The sequence below is a fragment of the Nanorana parkeri genome, unplaced genomic scaffold (assembly GCF_000935625.1).
Source record: "Nanorana parkeri isolate BGI_ZX_2015 unplaced genomic scaffold, ASM93562v1 scaffold11, whole genome shotgun sequence".
NCBI lineage: Eukaryota > Metazoa > Chordata > Amphibia > Anura > Dicroglossidae > Nanorana > Nanorana parkeri.
The window spans coordinates 2,054,916-2,072,101 of record NW_017306279.1 but is presented as its reverse complement, the minus strand read 5'-3'; the positions used below and the strand labels follow the sequence as shown (position 1 = coordinate 2,072,101).

The 17,186-nt window shown below is 41.3% G+C and overlaps 1 protein-coding gene across 1 annotated transcript in view; it reads right to left on the bottom strand.

The window, feature by feature from the left end:
* Positions 1–17,186, bottom strand: part of WDPCP (WD repeat containing planar cell polarity effector) — a 249,435-nt gene that overhangs the window by 110,112 nt on the left and 122,137 nt on the right. Inside the window, exon 12 of the mRNA XM_018555708.1 lies at positions 11,143–11,266. Coding sequence (XP_018411210.1) covers positions 11,143–11,266 — 124 coding nt within the window. The remainder of the gene's footprint in view (positions 1–11,142; positions 11,267–17,186) is intronic.

Genomic DNA, 17,186 nt, shown 5'->3' with positions numbered 1-17,186 from the left:
GGAGGTCGGTGCAGAGTTCCTCCATGTACTTGTACCGTACCGTGTCCTTCTTTTCCCTGCTTTCTGGCTGGCCGGTCTCAGTCTCTGCAATCTTCCTCCCTGCCTGGCAGCTGAGGTGGGCGGAGGAAGCTGCAGAAGACAGCGGATGTCATTGATGATCGCCGCCGGCGAGACCAGAGATGGGACACTACCACCACGGCGATCGTTCCCTTGTGTTCTCTCTTCTCATCGGCCGCTCTGTAGCTACAGTGGCCGATGAGAAGAGAGAACAGAAGCGAGCGATTGCTGCGGTGGTAGTGTCCCATCTCTGGTCCCGCCGGCGGTGCTCCTCGATGAGATTCCACTCGCCCCCCCGCAATTTTCACTCGCCAATTGCGAGGGGGCGAGTGGAAATTTTGAGGCCTGGCTTAAACCATTTTTGGCTTTAGTAAATCAACCCAAATAACTTTCTTCTAACTATATATGAGAGAAAGCTACAAGCTACATTTTTGACTTTCTTTGATAAATATTAATGATTCTTAAAGAGGAACTCCAGGATTTTCAAAAGTTAACTTTTGCAGTGGGGCTGCCCCCGCACTGCAAGGGTTAACTGCTTGTTTTGGTCTAAAGGTGCAAATAAAGAAAATATACTCATCTGAGCTTCAATTCCACTGGACTGCTAGACTGGTTCCTCCAGCCTCTTCTCTCCTGGGCTCCTGTGGTTAAAGCCCCACTGACGTCATCACATCTATGCCAGGTCCACTCACTTGCACTAGATGTGAGGACGCCGAAGGACATAACATACCTGGAGCAGAGGGGAGAGAAGTGAGCGGTCACTGCAGCAGGCTCTAGGAACAGGTAAGTGTATTATCTTTATTCTGTTCCCTAGACCAAAAAGAGCAATTAACCCTTGCAGTGCATGGGGTAGCCCAACTGCAAGGGTTTACTTTTGAAAATCTTGGAGATCTGCTTTAAGTACCTGGGGGTAGTTGAAGACATATTTCCGGCTGGCGTCTTCCTCCACTTTTTTATTTTTCATGCTTCTAAACTATTGTTTATTAAATGAAATGATCTTTTTAACTGAATCAGAGGTTGTGACCTAATGCTTCCCTAACGTGTTATGAACTCACCTATGAAAGCAGAGGTGGTCCTCTCAAATTTGAAACCATCTGGAGTTTATAGCTGGTGCTTTGTTAATGAACAAAGAAACATGCTACACAACCTTTAGTTATAAGTCAATAATGGCCCTTACACACAGGCAGCGTCTGTTCTGATCAGCAGGGGATCCGTGCACAGATTCCCCACTGGTTGAAGCAGCACAGAAAGAATGTCCATTCAGTTTCTTCCTCCATAGTAAACTGAATTAAAAGGTCCCATGTTAGGACTATGTAGAGTCAGATAAAAAGGGAACAGGTGTCTGTTCACATCCGATTACCTCCAATCGATCCCGTTCAGGTCTGCAAAACAGTATGTGGGGAATTGATCAAAATTGGAGCAGATTTGCACTGCAGCCAATCGGCTTCTTTTCAAATCTTACCTGAGCAAACTGGAGAGATGCTGATTGGTTGCCATGGGCAACTGATCCAGATTCTGTCTGCTCCAGTTTTGATAAATTCACCTCAATGTTTTATTTTGAATGTTACTTTTTATATCTGGCTGCCCACAGAGTGACATTGGGTTTCCGATTAGATCCACCTGAAAAACTGACAGGCGCTTCTGATTGGAAAGCTGTGTGAAAGGGCCTAAAGGCGCACTGCCTTTGCGAGCAGTGTGTCATGTCATTTTCTCCTGGGCACCTCAGCTGGCGAGAGCTTGCGGAGCTGAGCGTGCCGAGATCAACAATTCCAACTTCAGCCAATCGGCTCGCGCGAATAAACCAGCGCGTCGGTATGCGACAGCTGGCTGGTTGTTACGGACGAGCCGATTGGCTGAAGGTGCAGTCAATCATCTGACTGCAGTCAGCTCACACACTGCACGCAAAGCTCCGTGCCGGATAGCTTTGCTTCGCTCTGCACGGCTTCGCGTGCAGTGTGTCACGGCCTTAACTGTTTGATACATTTTCAGTGTAAGGCCATTATAGGAAGTACACAAGTGGATGGGGCAGGACCCAACAGTGGAGATTTTCAAGAAAAGGGCTGCAAGGTGCCAAGAAAGCCACATAACAAAAAACCTAAGCAGGTTCGGGAACAGGTAAGTGTAGTAATGAGAGAAGGTATCCAAGGCCACTAAGTGTCTGCTAAATATGGACTTAAGCTGGCCCAACAATGCTTACATTTTGGCCAAAATGCGAGCTGTGGGTAGCCCTTTTGGCATCACTCCGTTAGAAAACAGTTGATTTCTTAATTGCCATTTGTTGAACGATCCGGGCTGAAAATTTTTAGCTGACCAGTGTGCAAATCAGCTCCAGTCACTGTTTGGGTATTCTGACACTTGTAGGTATACAACTGCCCAGCAGGGGAGATTACCCCATCAATGCTGTTTAGTGCTGATGGCGGAATCAAGTGTGTTTATTCTCGTTCAGCCTGTGGGGTGATTGTGTATGGCCAGCTTTACATTTTAAGGTCACTGTGTACCTGTATGTAAAATCGGGGCGAATTGTATGTGAAAAGGAGTTAAAGCAACACTAATAAAAATAAAACCTTATATTTCTTACTATCCCAAAGTTTGGTAGACATCACTATTTACCAAAACCAGTGTTCAATAATTGATCAGTTCTGATGGTTATATGTTTTATGACAGCTAATAATAAAGAAAATTGGCGGAATTTATAAAAACTGGAGCAGACAAAATCTGGAGCAGTTGACCAGGGAAACCAATCAGTTTCTCTCTTCAGTTTGTTCAGTTAAGATTTGAAAATGAAAGAGAGAAGCTGATTGGTTACCATGCATAGCTGCTCTGGTTTTTGTCTGCTCTTGTTTTGATAAATTCCCCTCAATGTTTATTCAAACATGTTGTAACATTAAATGTGAAATCAATAAATTCCCTTTTTATACCGAATCGAAATAACCTCCCATATAGTCAGGTTTAGAGCCTCCAGCTACTATAGATATCTGTAACCGCAAACAAAGGGCAGCTTGGTATAAACAAGACAAAATGAAATTAAAGTGACACTAAATTCAGGAGTTAAATCCTAAAAATACATGCAAGTACCTCAACTATTAACATTACTGGACCGTATTTGTGTATAACTTGGCTGTAGATCCTCAAATCATCTCTGAATTAGTGCTGACACTGTCCTTCCTTGTGGAGGGGGGCTCCTTTTGTTCTCCATGGTCCCTGTGTGTGTTGTAAAGTAGTCACCACTCCAAGCCTGCTCCCATGATGGACTACAATCTCACGTTTAGTTTACTAATTTGTATTGAGATTGTAGTCTAACGCGGGAGTGAGCTTGGAGCGGTGGCTACTTTACAACACACACAGGAACATGGGGAACAAAAGTAGTCACCCTCCAGAAGGAAGGACAGTGTCAGCACCAATTCAGAGATGATTGGAGCATCTACAGCCGAGTGATACACAAATAAGATACAGTATTGTTCATAGTTAAGGTAATTGAAAGCATTTTTAAGATTTAACTCTTGTGTTTAGTGTCCCTTTAAAGTCTGAGTCAGGTTTGCAACTTTTTGATTTTCCAGTTTTCTGATAGAATCTGTTAAGCAGTAATCCATGTATTTATAAAGCTGCAGCCTCCAGACCAAAGAACTATAATAAGGATGGTAAAGTGGCTTTGATAGTTACCAAAAACATTGCCGGATTTCTGCAAGGACCTGTGAAGTAATTACTAGATTTTAGGTGAACTACTAGAACTTACAAACAAGTACATAAGAGGCAGAAGTTTATATTACAAGCTGTAGCGATCAACCGACTGCTGCTTACCCCCTGCTTACGCCCTTAGCACTTGGGTGCTCACCTATGCCATCTGCTGGCAGATTTTAAGGTCTGCGGCAGGACCATCCTGCAGCAAACAGTTAACCTCAGTTAAGTACTAGGTTTAACCTTTTCCCCGCTAGAGCCTTTTTTTCCTCATTTTTTGCACACATGTTAAATGCATAATTTAGGCCTGAAGATTACTTAAACGATCCCCCAGAATTATATATTTTCTGAAAGCAGAGACCCTACAGAACAAAATAGTGGCAGCTGCAATTTTTTATGTGCCATAATATTAGCATAACAGTTTATTAACCTCCCTGGCGGTATGATTTTTTCTTTTTTTTTCTTCCTTTTTTCGTTCAATGTGTTTTCGGGTTTTTCCCCCGTTTTTTTAAACTTTTGAATCTCCCACTGGTTCCGCCCCCCTGCGGCGTGGACGCTAACAAGGGACAGAACCCGGAAGACGAGTGCCGGCATCGGCCGGAGTTCACAGCGCGGCTCGAGGGACAACGTAAGAGATGCGCTGTGTATTCCCGAGTGTGGCTCGGGGTTACCGCTTATGGTACAGAAAATTAACCCCGAGCCACACTCGGGAATACCGCCCGGGAGGTTAAACACAAATTTTCAGTAAACTCACACTCAAATTAATTTTAGTGCACATAAATACAAAACCCAACCTTTTGGTACAATATAAAAGATGGGGCTGCATCGAGTAAATAGATACTAAATATGTCAAGCCTCAAAACTGCATGCCCACGTAAAACATCCGAAAAAAACAGTACCTAGAATTTTCTTTTTTATTACAGGTATTTATATAGTGCAGACAATTTACATAGCACTTTACATACTGCACAATTACAACAGTCCCTGCCCTTACAGTGCCTACGGTCCCTAAGGTCTCACGTGCACACAGGGCCGGTTAAGACAGGAGCCAATTGATCTTCTAGCATGTCTTTGTAGTGTGGGTGGAAACCGAAGTACCCGAATCACAAAGCCACTGTGCTGTCCAGAACTGTGTGTTGTGATGCTTTAAAAGCTTTAATAGCTCATTGATTTAGAGTTAACAGTGAATGTTGGCCCTAGAATTGTTGCTCTCACTCCAGCATGCATGGCGATACCTACTATGTGTGGTGCAAACGTTATTTTTGTATGTATGCACACCCAACGCACACGTTTTAGGTTTGTGTGTACATGGGGCAGGGGGCTTTTAAAATGTCTTTGGGTGTTTTTTAATTCATTTTAGAAACTTTCATTTTTCAAATGCGTTCTTTTTATTTTAGCTTAACTTGCTTGCTATCACAAGGGGTCTTATAGTGCATAGTGCAGGTGACAGTTTCTCTTTAAGGAGATATCACGGATCTATTAGAACTCTAATGTGACCACTGCACTCTGTTAAAGCCATTCAAGCACAGACTGAGGTCGATTAGCTTCTTCATTGGTCAGAGCTACATGGGATTGACAGCTTTAAACCCAGAAGTTCTCAGTGCGCCGCCTCTGGGATTATCTTAGCTGATCTCCCACCAATCTCCATGATGATACCTGCCATGATGGCCCCAGGCACCCAGGAGGCACAGGTAAGCTTGGGCAGGAGAGGCAGGTAAGCTCGACAGGTAGTACTTACATTGGTGGCAGAGAAAGGGTTCATACATGGGAACTCTTTTACCTGTTCTAAGCTTAACTAGAAGGGTGAGCTCACTTTTCCATACTCCAGTTTAACGGTATGTTAAGTTAAACAATGAACTTCTCTTACATGCTCCCTTTTAGTCTGTTAAAGCAGAACTTCAGGTAAAAATTGTATTAACCCTTGCAGTGGGGCTACCCCTGCACTGCAAGGATTAAGTGCTCGTTTTTGCCTAGGGTCAAAAATAAAAAAGTTATACTCACCCGATCCTCAAAGCTATTTGGCTCTTAGACAATCCCTCCCTCCCCCCTCACGAGGAAATGAGTACTTAACCCTTGCAGTGTGGGGGAGCCCCACTCTAAGGGTAATACAAAGTTTTACCCGGACTTGTTCTTTAAGTATACAATTACAAAATACAAGTGTGTTGTTGTATTTGTTTAATTTTTATAAAAAAAATATCTGTTGATTCTGACAGAAATCCAGTGAACATCTAACTTCCTGTGCACTTTGCAGCATTTTTCTTAAGCAGTCTTATCATGCCTGCATAGGTTACCTCTGTGAACTGCAGTGAAACACTGTCCCACTATAGTATGAAGATGAGGAATGGGGGAGGTGGTCTGTCATCCTTCCTGTCCTAGGGTGACTACACTGATCCTCCACAGATACAGGACAGGAAGTGGCAGGATCTTCAAGTTAAAATAACTTTAAAAAAAATAAAACTAATGCAGCCACCACATCTAAGACCTGTTAAGGTTCAATAAATTATTTTTTTCTTAGATTAAGTTAATCACCACACAATGGATTGGACAATGAAGGAGCTGCACGACATTACTGAGGTCATCACTCTTATCTCCTCCTACAGTATGTATCTCACAGTTTGACTGAGACCTGAGTCTCATTGGTGCACTGACACTTCTTCTCCCAGTCTGAGTATTCCTTTGTATGGAATTTTGGGTAACTAAAATATAAAAAGATTGAGATACCTATGGTAGCTGCACTAAAAATACAGGAAATTGTATATTAAGGATTACATAACTTATTTGAATGGTATTTTAGGTGCCTGTAGTTCACTTTTAAAGTGGACCTTTACCCCCTTTCACTAACAATCACAGCAGCTTGAAGCTTTGCATACTGATTCAAAATCATCTTACATTCATTAGTTAAACAAACTTGTTTTTTATTTAATTACAAATAGAGTTCATCTACTTCCTGGTCCAGTTCTGGTACAAATTATGTAATGTGCCAAAGCATTGCATCTTGGGAAGGATACATCAGCAGAGTATTGCTGGGAAATCTCATCTGTAATCTAATGAGATTTCAGGGAAAGGCATTTTCCTACCTTGAGATGATGTGCATGGCCACATGTCACAGTCACATGTGCCAGAGGTCCAGGAAGTAAAAGGAGAGCTAGTAATCTGCCCTTAGTTAACATAACCACTGTCAGAAGACTGGGAAAGAAAAGAGAAATAAGGTATGCAAAGAATACAAAGTCGGCAATTATCAAGTGTTTGTAGGTTGTCATTACTAAACATTTCTAAATGGTGTGTTTGTTGTTCTTTTAAAGATATGGGTAAAGGTCCGTTTTAAGTCTGTATGAGAACACTGATTAACTGAGCAAAGGATTTTATTGCTTTGAGTTTGGGAATTCACCAGTAATTACTCAGTTCTGCTACCTTGGTCATCATTCTAGTTTGGACACCTGATTATTGCTTCGAATCTGTTACCAGTGGTTACACCCGTATTCTTTGATTATGCTTTTCCACTGCCTGTCCTTACCTGTTCCTGAACCTGACGATGATTCAGCCTCACAATTTGGTGACCCCTGACGTACAGGGACAGGTTGAGCTAATGCAGCCAAACCCATCCTCACAATTAAGAGCTCTGGGGAAGGTTGGTCACTTCTAGAGCTTGTGCTCCTGTGAGAGCCCTCCAGCACAGGATGGAGGCCAATAGAGGGTCCACCTAAATTTGTCATGCAAATTATTGTGTACACCAATGTCATAGTGTTATGCTGATACAATATTTTTTTTTTTGCTATCCTACAATTTCCCCAGTTTATAAATATGATGAATGTCAACTGATAAACAGTCAAAATACTGGAGTAATCTAAAAGGAGAGACCTACTGGATGGAAGCAGCCAACGTCATCACTAATCATTTTGGAGAAAAATGGAGCAGAGCGTTGTGAGCCTTTATATGTAGACCCCACAGCCGTGTACAGATGACTGAACTTTGGAAGAGCCAGGACAGGAAGAGGTATAGGCAGAGATAACATGTACATTATATTTCTGCATTAAGTAGAGTTTCCTCTAGAGAGAAAAAGCACATTTGTGACCCTGGCAGTGCTCACTGCAGAAATAATCACATGACTACACATGCTTCTCAGAATAATTCCTTTTATCAAATAGGTTGACTGAAGCTTGACCAAAAATGTTGGCAGCCTACCAGGCGGCACATCCTATAATGAGAATAAATTAATAGTGTTGCAGTAGAAAGGCAGTCACTTGGTGTTAGAGGTTGGGGTACAGCTGTAGAAATTAATTAGTCATGTGCACATCGTATAGCACGATTGTAATCACTCGTTCATACATATAGTAGCAGTATTCCATCATTATGCAATAGCTATAACAAACCTCTTAAAAATGGACTTCATCTCTAAAGGATTCCCAAAAGAAGGAACAATCAGTAAGCCTGGGAAGCCAATCACTATGAAGCTTTGATTGATGAAGCACCATATTACAATACGAATTCCTTTATGAAAATTAGTGTTTACAGTGTACTCTCCATGCGGGACACCTTATAGAGGACCTTTGCCAATATCTTCAAAATAACAACAAAAACAACTTTAGAAATGTTTAGTGATCGCAATCTATAATTAGATACTTCTAGATAATTGCGGCTTTGTATTCTTTGCATACCTTATTTCTATTTTCCTCCTTATTCTTCTCACAGTAGCTATTTTTACTAAGGGCAAAATAATGTATCTCCCTTTACTTCCAGGAACTCTGGCACATGTGACTAGGACATGTGACCATGCACATCATCTCAGGGGAGGAAAAATGTCTTTCCCTGAGATCTTGTGAGATTACAGATGAGATTTCCCAGCAATGCTCTGCTGATGTAACCTTCCCAGGATGCAATACTTGGCCACGATTACATCATTTGTGCCAAAGTGGATTAGGAAGTAGAAAAAAAGAAATTGTAAGTAAAATAAAAATATGTTTAGCTAATGAATGTAAGATGATTTCATATCAGCATGCAGAGCTGTACGCTGATGTGATATTTAGTGAAAGTGGGTTAAGGTCCGCGTTAAGTCATGTACCCCTTGACATTTTTTTTTACAAACGATCTGACACTTTTTTAAATGGGTAAACATACTTAGGTCGTATTCAGACCTTGGCTGTGCATTAAATATGCATGTATGACGCGCGTTTTGCGGTGCATGTTTTAACCTCGATATGCAGCCCACAAAACGTGCGGCAAACGCGCGTTTACAAGGGCTATCCGGCTGTATCCTGATGGATACGCGCGGAAATACACCCCAAAGAAGCTCCTGTACTTCTTTGGGCATAGGGCGTTTTTCAGCACATTTCGACACGCTGAAATACGCCCAAGTGAGAACCATGCCCATAGGAAATAATGGGATTTCACTTGCAAATAATGGGATTTCACTTTCAAAATGTTTAAAAAAATAAATGTTATGATTTTTTTTATCAATCTTTCATTTTTGTATTACTTTTTTTTTTTTTACATACAACTTTATTGCTATTACATGGGGGGCTAAGAAGCCCCCTATGGGATAGCCAATTTACATGACAGGTCCTCTTTATGGAGACATCAGGGGTCTCCAAGACCCCTAATGTCACCTAGGGACCTCCAGAGAAGCTGATGAAGCACAGATCAGCTTCATCAGCTTCTCTAGCTGGAGAGTGACACTGAATGCAGGAAGTGATGTAACATACATCACTTCCTGCATTTGGGGACTGAGAGGAGATCAAAGGGAGTTCGTGTACTGAACTCCCTCTGATCCCCTGTCACAGAGCCGTGCCGGTCCCGGCCGCATCGGGTACAGCGGATCTCGGGACCGGCAACGGCAGTGACAGCTTCTGATACAAGCGATCGAGCGTCTCTCGAGATGCTCGATCGCTTGACTGTAAAGCTCCCGGCCGGCCGTGTAATTACAACGGCCGGCCAGGAAGCTTCTCGTCGTGCTCCACCGTCTGCTCGTCACAGACGAGCAGACGAGTGGGTTTTTCGAGCCCTGATTATATTGCACATTAACATGTGTTGCAGTAAGGCAATGCATTCATTTTGAATGGGCTGCCAACGCACCTCAATGAACCTTTCAACACACTAACACATATTTTTTTACAGTGTACCTCAAAACACGTATGGTTAATTTCCATGTGCTGTGATGCGCTAACTTGCAGGTCTATTAGGGCATACACTGGAGATATGAGCTGGTGTGCCATTTAAAAAAACACTACAGTTCATTTTCTGCCGTAACAAGCATTTGATTGTGTGTTACCGCAATGTTAGGATGTGAATGGACCCTCACAGATGTCCATTTATATATGCTCTATTATTGCCAAAATATACAATTGTAAATTAAATTACCAAAAGAAAAAGAAGAAGAACCCATCCTATACCGCTTCGAGGAACACATACTACTTAATAAAACCAGTGAGCTAAGCTAACACAGGTCTCCATACTTACCATCCTTGAACTTACAACCTCTTGATCAGTTTTCTTTGTCCAGCATATGTTGTTATGATTTACACAGTGGTACTCTATTACACAACTATGCTAACATGCTGTGATTCATGAGCCACTTTTAAGCAGGCTCCATCCAACAGATTTTCTTTTCATTTTTGGTTGGAGTGTGGGAGGTTTGATTCCAAGCCAGGTGTCTACAACTTTCCGTCACACTGCCAGGTAGAATCCACCACCCTCAGCATGGCTGTGACACCTACTCTTTAGCTTCTGCCCTAAATGCTGAAGTGACTTTTTGCATATATTCCTGGAGAATCAACTTGAAGGCGAGTGATGCACAAATTCCATGTTAAAATAGACCTACAGCTTGTAAAGAAGCTGAGCTCTCCTTCTTCCCCTTACTGCAAAATTCCAGCATTACAGAAGAACTATGGCCTAACACTTTTTGGAGGAGGACATATACTCGCTCGCTTGCTCACTTTCCGATCATCTCCCTGCAGAGAGCAGTGACTGTCAGTCCCCGCTGGAATTCCCCCCCCTCCCCGCTTCGATCCTCCTGCGCTGACTGGAGGAATGAATGGGGGAGGGGCGGGCACAGCTGGCTCTGCCTCTAGATAGGCAGAGCCAGCTGTCACTCACCCAGCTGGGTGGATCTCGACAGCATTGTCGGGATCCGTCCTGGGTGCGGCGCTCTCAGTATACTGTGAGCTGTAGCCCACTACATACTGAGCTTTGGGTCACGGGAGGATGCTAGTATATGTCCTCCCGTGACCCTTAAGAGAACTATAGGATAAAAAAAGTTATCCCATAGTTCTCTTTTAAGCCTACTATAAATCAAATATTAGAAGTCAAAATAGTTATTTTATATGTACTATGAATGCTGAAATGCATGGGCGATTTTACAAATATCATACAAGGTAATGTACGGCATATCAGGGAAACAAAGTCTGCATTGCTATTTACCTCAGAAGATGGTGGAAGAACCTCCGTGCATATCTACTTATAGGATCTCTATATTCCATGATGGTAGCGTCCATCAGTGGCCGACCCAGAGAATAGAAGGTTCCAAGGCAAGCCTCCAACTGAGCTATGGAGGAAAAATAGCAGGTATCAATATAAGCACATGCCTTAATGCTGAACTACAACCTCCTATCGTTTACAGCCAAAGAAGGTGCCATCTTAGCCTCTATTTGGATGGCAGTTGCCATGTTGCTGCACATGTGTTCAGCCATGACACCAGCCATTTCAGGACTTAAAAGATTGGCAGAGAGCTGAAATAAGCACACTGGCAACATTTACAGTTGGCATGCCTTAAAAGTAACTGTTTTGTGAGACATTAAATTGGTAGGTAATGTTCCTCTTTAATCCATCTCATCAGGTACTACCTTAAAGGAACCTCTGCTAGGAGAATATATGGCTTGCCATTGTCACTAAACCAGAACAGATATGAACAATAAGAGCTCTGACTTAACTGACTGAATACTTGCTCTGGGTCAGTGATTCGGTGATGGCCAGGCAATTACCATTTTCAGTAGGAGGTTCGCTAATGGCAGCCTAAATATCTCGGTACAGACTTTCTTTAAACTGGGCATATACTGCATGAATAGATCTGAAGCCACAGAAACAAAACTAAAAACTGTCCTACAGCAATCGCAAAGTCTCCAACCTTAAAACCTAATATAGTAGCTTCCATGCTTCTCTTTTCAAATGTAATTTTCTGAACAGATCATTAAGAAATCTTTTAGCATGGGGTTTCTGCAACATTGCCAATGCTAGCCAAGTCTGAACACTTATTATTGCTCATTGATTCATATGGACATTACCCAAGTTGCTGACATAAAGCTAATAAGATCAAACTTTTAAAAACAGACAAATGAAAGATAGCTAGCGGTAGTAGTTAGTCTCATTCATCTGTGGAAATGATATATACCGTTTTTAGGTTTTTTAATTCCTATGCTCCTTGGCTCTATCTAGTGGCCATAATGTGCTGCTAACGTTGTTTGTAGAGCTCTTTGCTGTGCAAATGGTTTATAACTCCACCCTAATGTGTCTGTGCAAGGACTATAATGGCAGGATCAACAGGTATTATTTTACGGAAAGCGGTAGATTTAAAATGATTGATTACCTTAAATTACATTAACATGTTAAACATTATAGGAACTTTTAGCCATTGGGGTTACATACATCATACTTTAAAAGTACATAATGCATTACAGCTGAATGTAATAAGTCTTTAAAGAAGGTTTAATAGAACAACTGCAGACAGATATCGAGTTGGTGTTACTTCAGCTCTTGCCTTATAAAATTGTAAGAAAATCTTCATCTTCAGCTCTTGCCTTATATCATTGTAAGAAAAACAAAAGCTTGCATCTCGTTTCTGACAGAAGAGCTTTAAAGCTGGTGGCTCGTTATTTTGGTAGTTACTCTTAAGATACTTGCATCTCGCTACTGTTCCAACTTTAAACTCTGCATGTGACGTTGTTTTGTCTGCTAGTGCTATTGAACCAGTCTGCTTCACATTGACTGTTAACAACTCTATATTTCTCAGCTCAGCAGTGGTCTATTATGAGAGTGTCTCTTTTGTGTTGAGTGGTGCAGGGTATACGTTGTGCTTGTTTGTACGATATTGACGATAGGATCAGCCAACACAATGCTGCATTATAGTGAATCAATAAATATTGAATATATGATTTTTCAAAATTGATGGTTTATCGATAATTTGTGTATCTTCTACATGCTAACTAGACAGTCCATTCTACACATTGTTTTTACCTTTTAATACATATTTGACAGCACAATACCAAGTTTTGCAGGGACCCTTGCTTTCAGAACTTTGTTTTGACAGTGTTTTGGTCTTTTATGTTGCCTTAATTATCTTGGCCTCTGTGATCTAACTTGTCCTTGAGAGCCCAATATGTGGCTGGCGCGGCTTAGCAATCTGTACATGAACATAGCACTGACCCATTTAATTGGAGAAATATGACTTTCTGGATACATTTAGAAGAAAAAAAATGTTTGGGCTCATGAGATTAAAATCTAAAAGAAATAAGACAACCTCTGGACAAGTAGATGCTTCACACTGAGGTGCACTGTGACTGTATTATACATCAGAGCCAACTAATCCCATCTTAAGGGAATTGTAATCTGAGGCCATAGACAGGCAGATTTATCACAGGGAATAACAGGAAGCGAGATATCTGCCCATTCTTGATTGCACTGACTGGTCCCACTGAGATGTTTCCGGGCCTGTGTGTCCCATCATTCTTTACATATCATTTTCCCATCCCCTATAGCATTTTTAGCATCTAATGTTTTCTCTTTAACTCCACTGATAGGTGAATGTGGTGCATATTTGGAGAGTCTTGTTCCCTTTTCTCTCTATAGAAAATAAAATATAGACACCAGATTACAGAGATTTAAAAAAAATCCTTAACCCCTGCATGGCCATTTCTCAACTGATCAGTAAATCTGCACCACATCATAATTAAATGTAAACCCTAACCTAATGAACTTCTTCTCTTTGCTCGTTTTTGGTTTGTTTAATATACAACTATATTTTAAATATATTATATATATCTTATTATATCTGTTTAATAAGTGGAAAACATAGATTTTTATTTTAGCTACCAGAAAATCCTTTTCTTGGAGTACAGAATAGTAACATGGTAACAAGGTGCATGGTTGAGCTGCTGCCTTAAGGAGATTGGACACCGGCAAACAAAAGCTGTAAGGACAGCTTAGTATACCACTCCCATCATGCCTCAGTTTAGTAGGAATGGAGCAAAAGAACAGAGGGGTAGGACCTGTGTTCCTTAATGTACTGCAAGAAAATAATTTTTCGTTGATCCAAAAATTTTAATTTCTTAATCAGGACACAGGATAGTAATTTGGGTACACAGAGACATCCAAAAGCAGTCCAACTCAGGTAACAAACACTAATAGACCCACCTTAATATAGGGATATCCAAAAGTAGTCCAACTCAGTCCAACAGGCCCACGTTAACAACAGAAGGGGCTCAATAGAACTCACAGGGCCACCTGAGCAACCTTACATCTGAAGTTGGCATCAGATGGGGCCTGAGCATCCACCTGGTAAACTTAGTGATTATGAACAGAACAGCCTTACATCTGAGGTACAGATGTCTGATGTTAAAAAGCCGATGAACCACTATCTGATCTAGGGGCATGCACTTTGACAGGGAATGTGGAACCTTGTCCTTATGTCTATATGCTTGAATTATTAGCTGTCGATTCCACCTGAAGTGCAACAAGAGGCAGGTTGTCCCCTACTGGGACCCTTAGGAATGACAAAAAGAGAGTTAGTCATCTAAAAGAAGCTGTAGATGAGATGTACGCTAGAAAACAGTGTACCACATCCAGACAATGGAGGAAACTTCCTTGGGATATCATGGAGCAGGATATAGATATGGGAGAACAATGTCCTGAATACGGTTCAAGGGAGAATCCACTTAGGAAAGAAAAGCAGTGTCAGACCTCAAGACAACAATGTCTCTGGGAAGCACAAAAAAGGTTCTCAAAGGTTAAGGCCACCAACTCAGAAACTTGCCTTCCACACGTGATGGCAAGGAGAAAGGCAACCTTCTTAGTGAGAGTAGACATGGGAGTAGCCCTGATAAGCTCAAAGGGTGGTTTCTGAATAAACTACAGAATCATGTTGAGATCCCATGAGTTACTGGAGAAGTTGGGGTCTTGCACGCTGACAGGGAATGTGGAACCTTGTCCTTAAGTCTATATGCTTGAATTATGAGCTGTCGATTCCACCTGAAGATAGTGCAACAAGAGGCAGGTTGTCCACTACTGGGAGCACTAGTACTCAATTGGACAAATCCTGTCTTTTCATGAAAAACCTCAAGGTGCAGAGAACATTCTCCTGAGTCTAGATGTTGATGACTGAAGAGTTCCACCCGTCAACACTACACTCCTAGGATGTGTACAACAGACAGGGTTTGAAACTGGCATTTTGCCCAATTGAGAATCAGATCTGTTTCTCTTTCAGCTTCGAGGCTTTTAGTTCCTCCCTGATGGTTGATGGTTGACGTAAACCACTGCCATGGTACTGTCCATCCAAATCCTTGTCAGGTGACCTTGCAATCACGAGGTTGAGCATTAAAGGAATAACCAAATCGCTCTAAGCTCCATAATATTAATAGGGAGATGGGATTCCAACAACAAATAAGTCTCTTGCATCGAGAGAGTATCGATGACCTTCCAGAACAATTGTAGGAAGGATTTCCCTAACTCCAGCACTGGACTAGTGAAACACCAGGACAGGGTAGCCTTGTTACGTGGGACTTGTGAATGTGGCGATCCAGATACTGAGCCTGTCTGTCCTGCACTACCTGAATGTTAAGTTGCAACTGACTTGAATGACATCGGGCATACGGAACTGCCTTAAAATTAGGCCATCATTAAGCCCAGAAGCATTAAAATGCAACAGTGTAAATGGGCCCATAAAGTCTGTGACACAAGACATTTTAATACGCATCAAAGATAAGCCAAAATATCTTATACTTACAATCACTACTTATGTTCTTGGTGTCATTTTGTTGTCTTTGGGACCCAAGAAAAACTCCCTTACCTCATTATCTGTAAGGGCCTATTCTCACCATAACATGTGTGGTCACATGCACCAAGTTTTCAATAGCATTTGAAGGATCATATTGAATAGCAAAATGCAGACCAAACACAAAAATGCAGCATGCGGGATGGCAATAGAGCGTACAGGTGGGAATGGGTAGTGCAGAAAGCGAGACTTTTTTATTGTGTCCTTTGCTTTGACTTTAGATGGGTGGCTATTTTTATAGTTCAATGTCATTAGCCATTTTAGGCTTGAGATATTAGCGGGTTCAACTGAATAGCAATAAATGCAGTCATGCGGAAAAAGCATAAAACATTTGGCTTACGTCTTTAGGGCAGCAAATCGAGGCAGAGCAGGATCCGCCGCAAAGACAAGCCAAAAAAGGGTATATTAATCTACTAATCTGTGGATAAATGGCAAGCATTCATTTTCTGCCCGATCAAAATCCAACAATACAATAACCTCATCCACCTGGTCATCATATATCTATGGTGCCAAACAAGAGAACAGTCTAGATTTGGCCATGCCTGTGTATGTCTAAATTGATTAAAGACTGGGCTGTCTAATTCACAGCTTGAGTAAAGTCAGTTGTTCTGTTTCTATGGCCATCTTAAAGACAGTAATTGTCCTATTAATTATACAGCCGTTATTTCAATACAGAAAACATTTCGACCCAGCCAAGCAAGAAGTCAAATAGGTGATAAATTACTAATTTGCAGTACTCTGCATGTAAGGCAAGATAAGCTAAAATCAAGCTTTTTATTTTATTATTTTTTAAACAAAGCAGCAGTCAGTTTTGGTTAAAGTGAATGGTATGCAGTGATTTTATTTCTTCCAGAAAACAACTGGCTCCTTCGCCTTTTGCTTTTTTCCTGACAGCATGTTTTGTGTCACTGAATGTTCCGACCTACTAGGAATCAGTGTCGCTACTTCTATAGTTCCAGATTCATTAGAAATCTCAGCTGGATGCTGTCGGAGGAGAACAGATCTTGAAGATAACAGTCACATCCCTCTAAATAAAAAGGCCTCACTAGGTTCCTCTAATAAAAAGAAAAACAAATTACCCCGCATTTCAAAATTGTTAGATTCAGACATAATAACTTGGGACTGAAAACAAATGCGTTTGCATCTGAAGCTCCTATTGGTGTCATGGAGCTCTCATCTTTGTAATAAGCACGGTGGTTTAAGGAACACAGTGGGAATTAACTCTGACTAGCTAACATTCTCTTCAACTGGTTTTTAATGGCACGTTTTCTGCTACACAAAATGCAATTGATTTTATATGGGCACTTTAAACTGAACATTAAAATAACAGTTATATTGAGAATCTCTCATTATTTTACCATCAGAAGGACAAAACTAGAGATTATTATCTGAAATGAGTATGCCTGTTTATTTTGTTTTTACT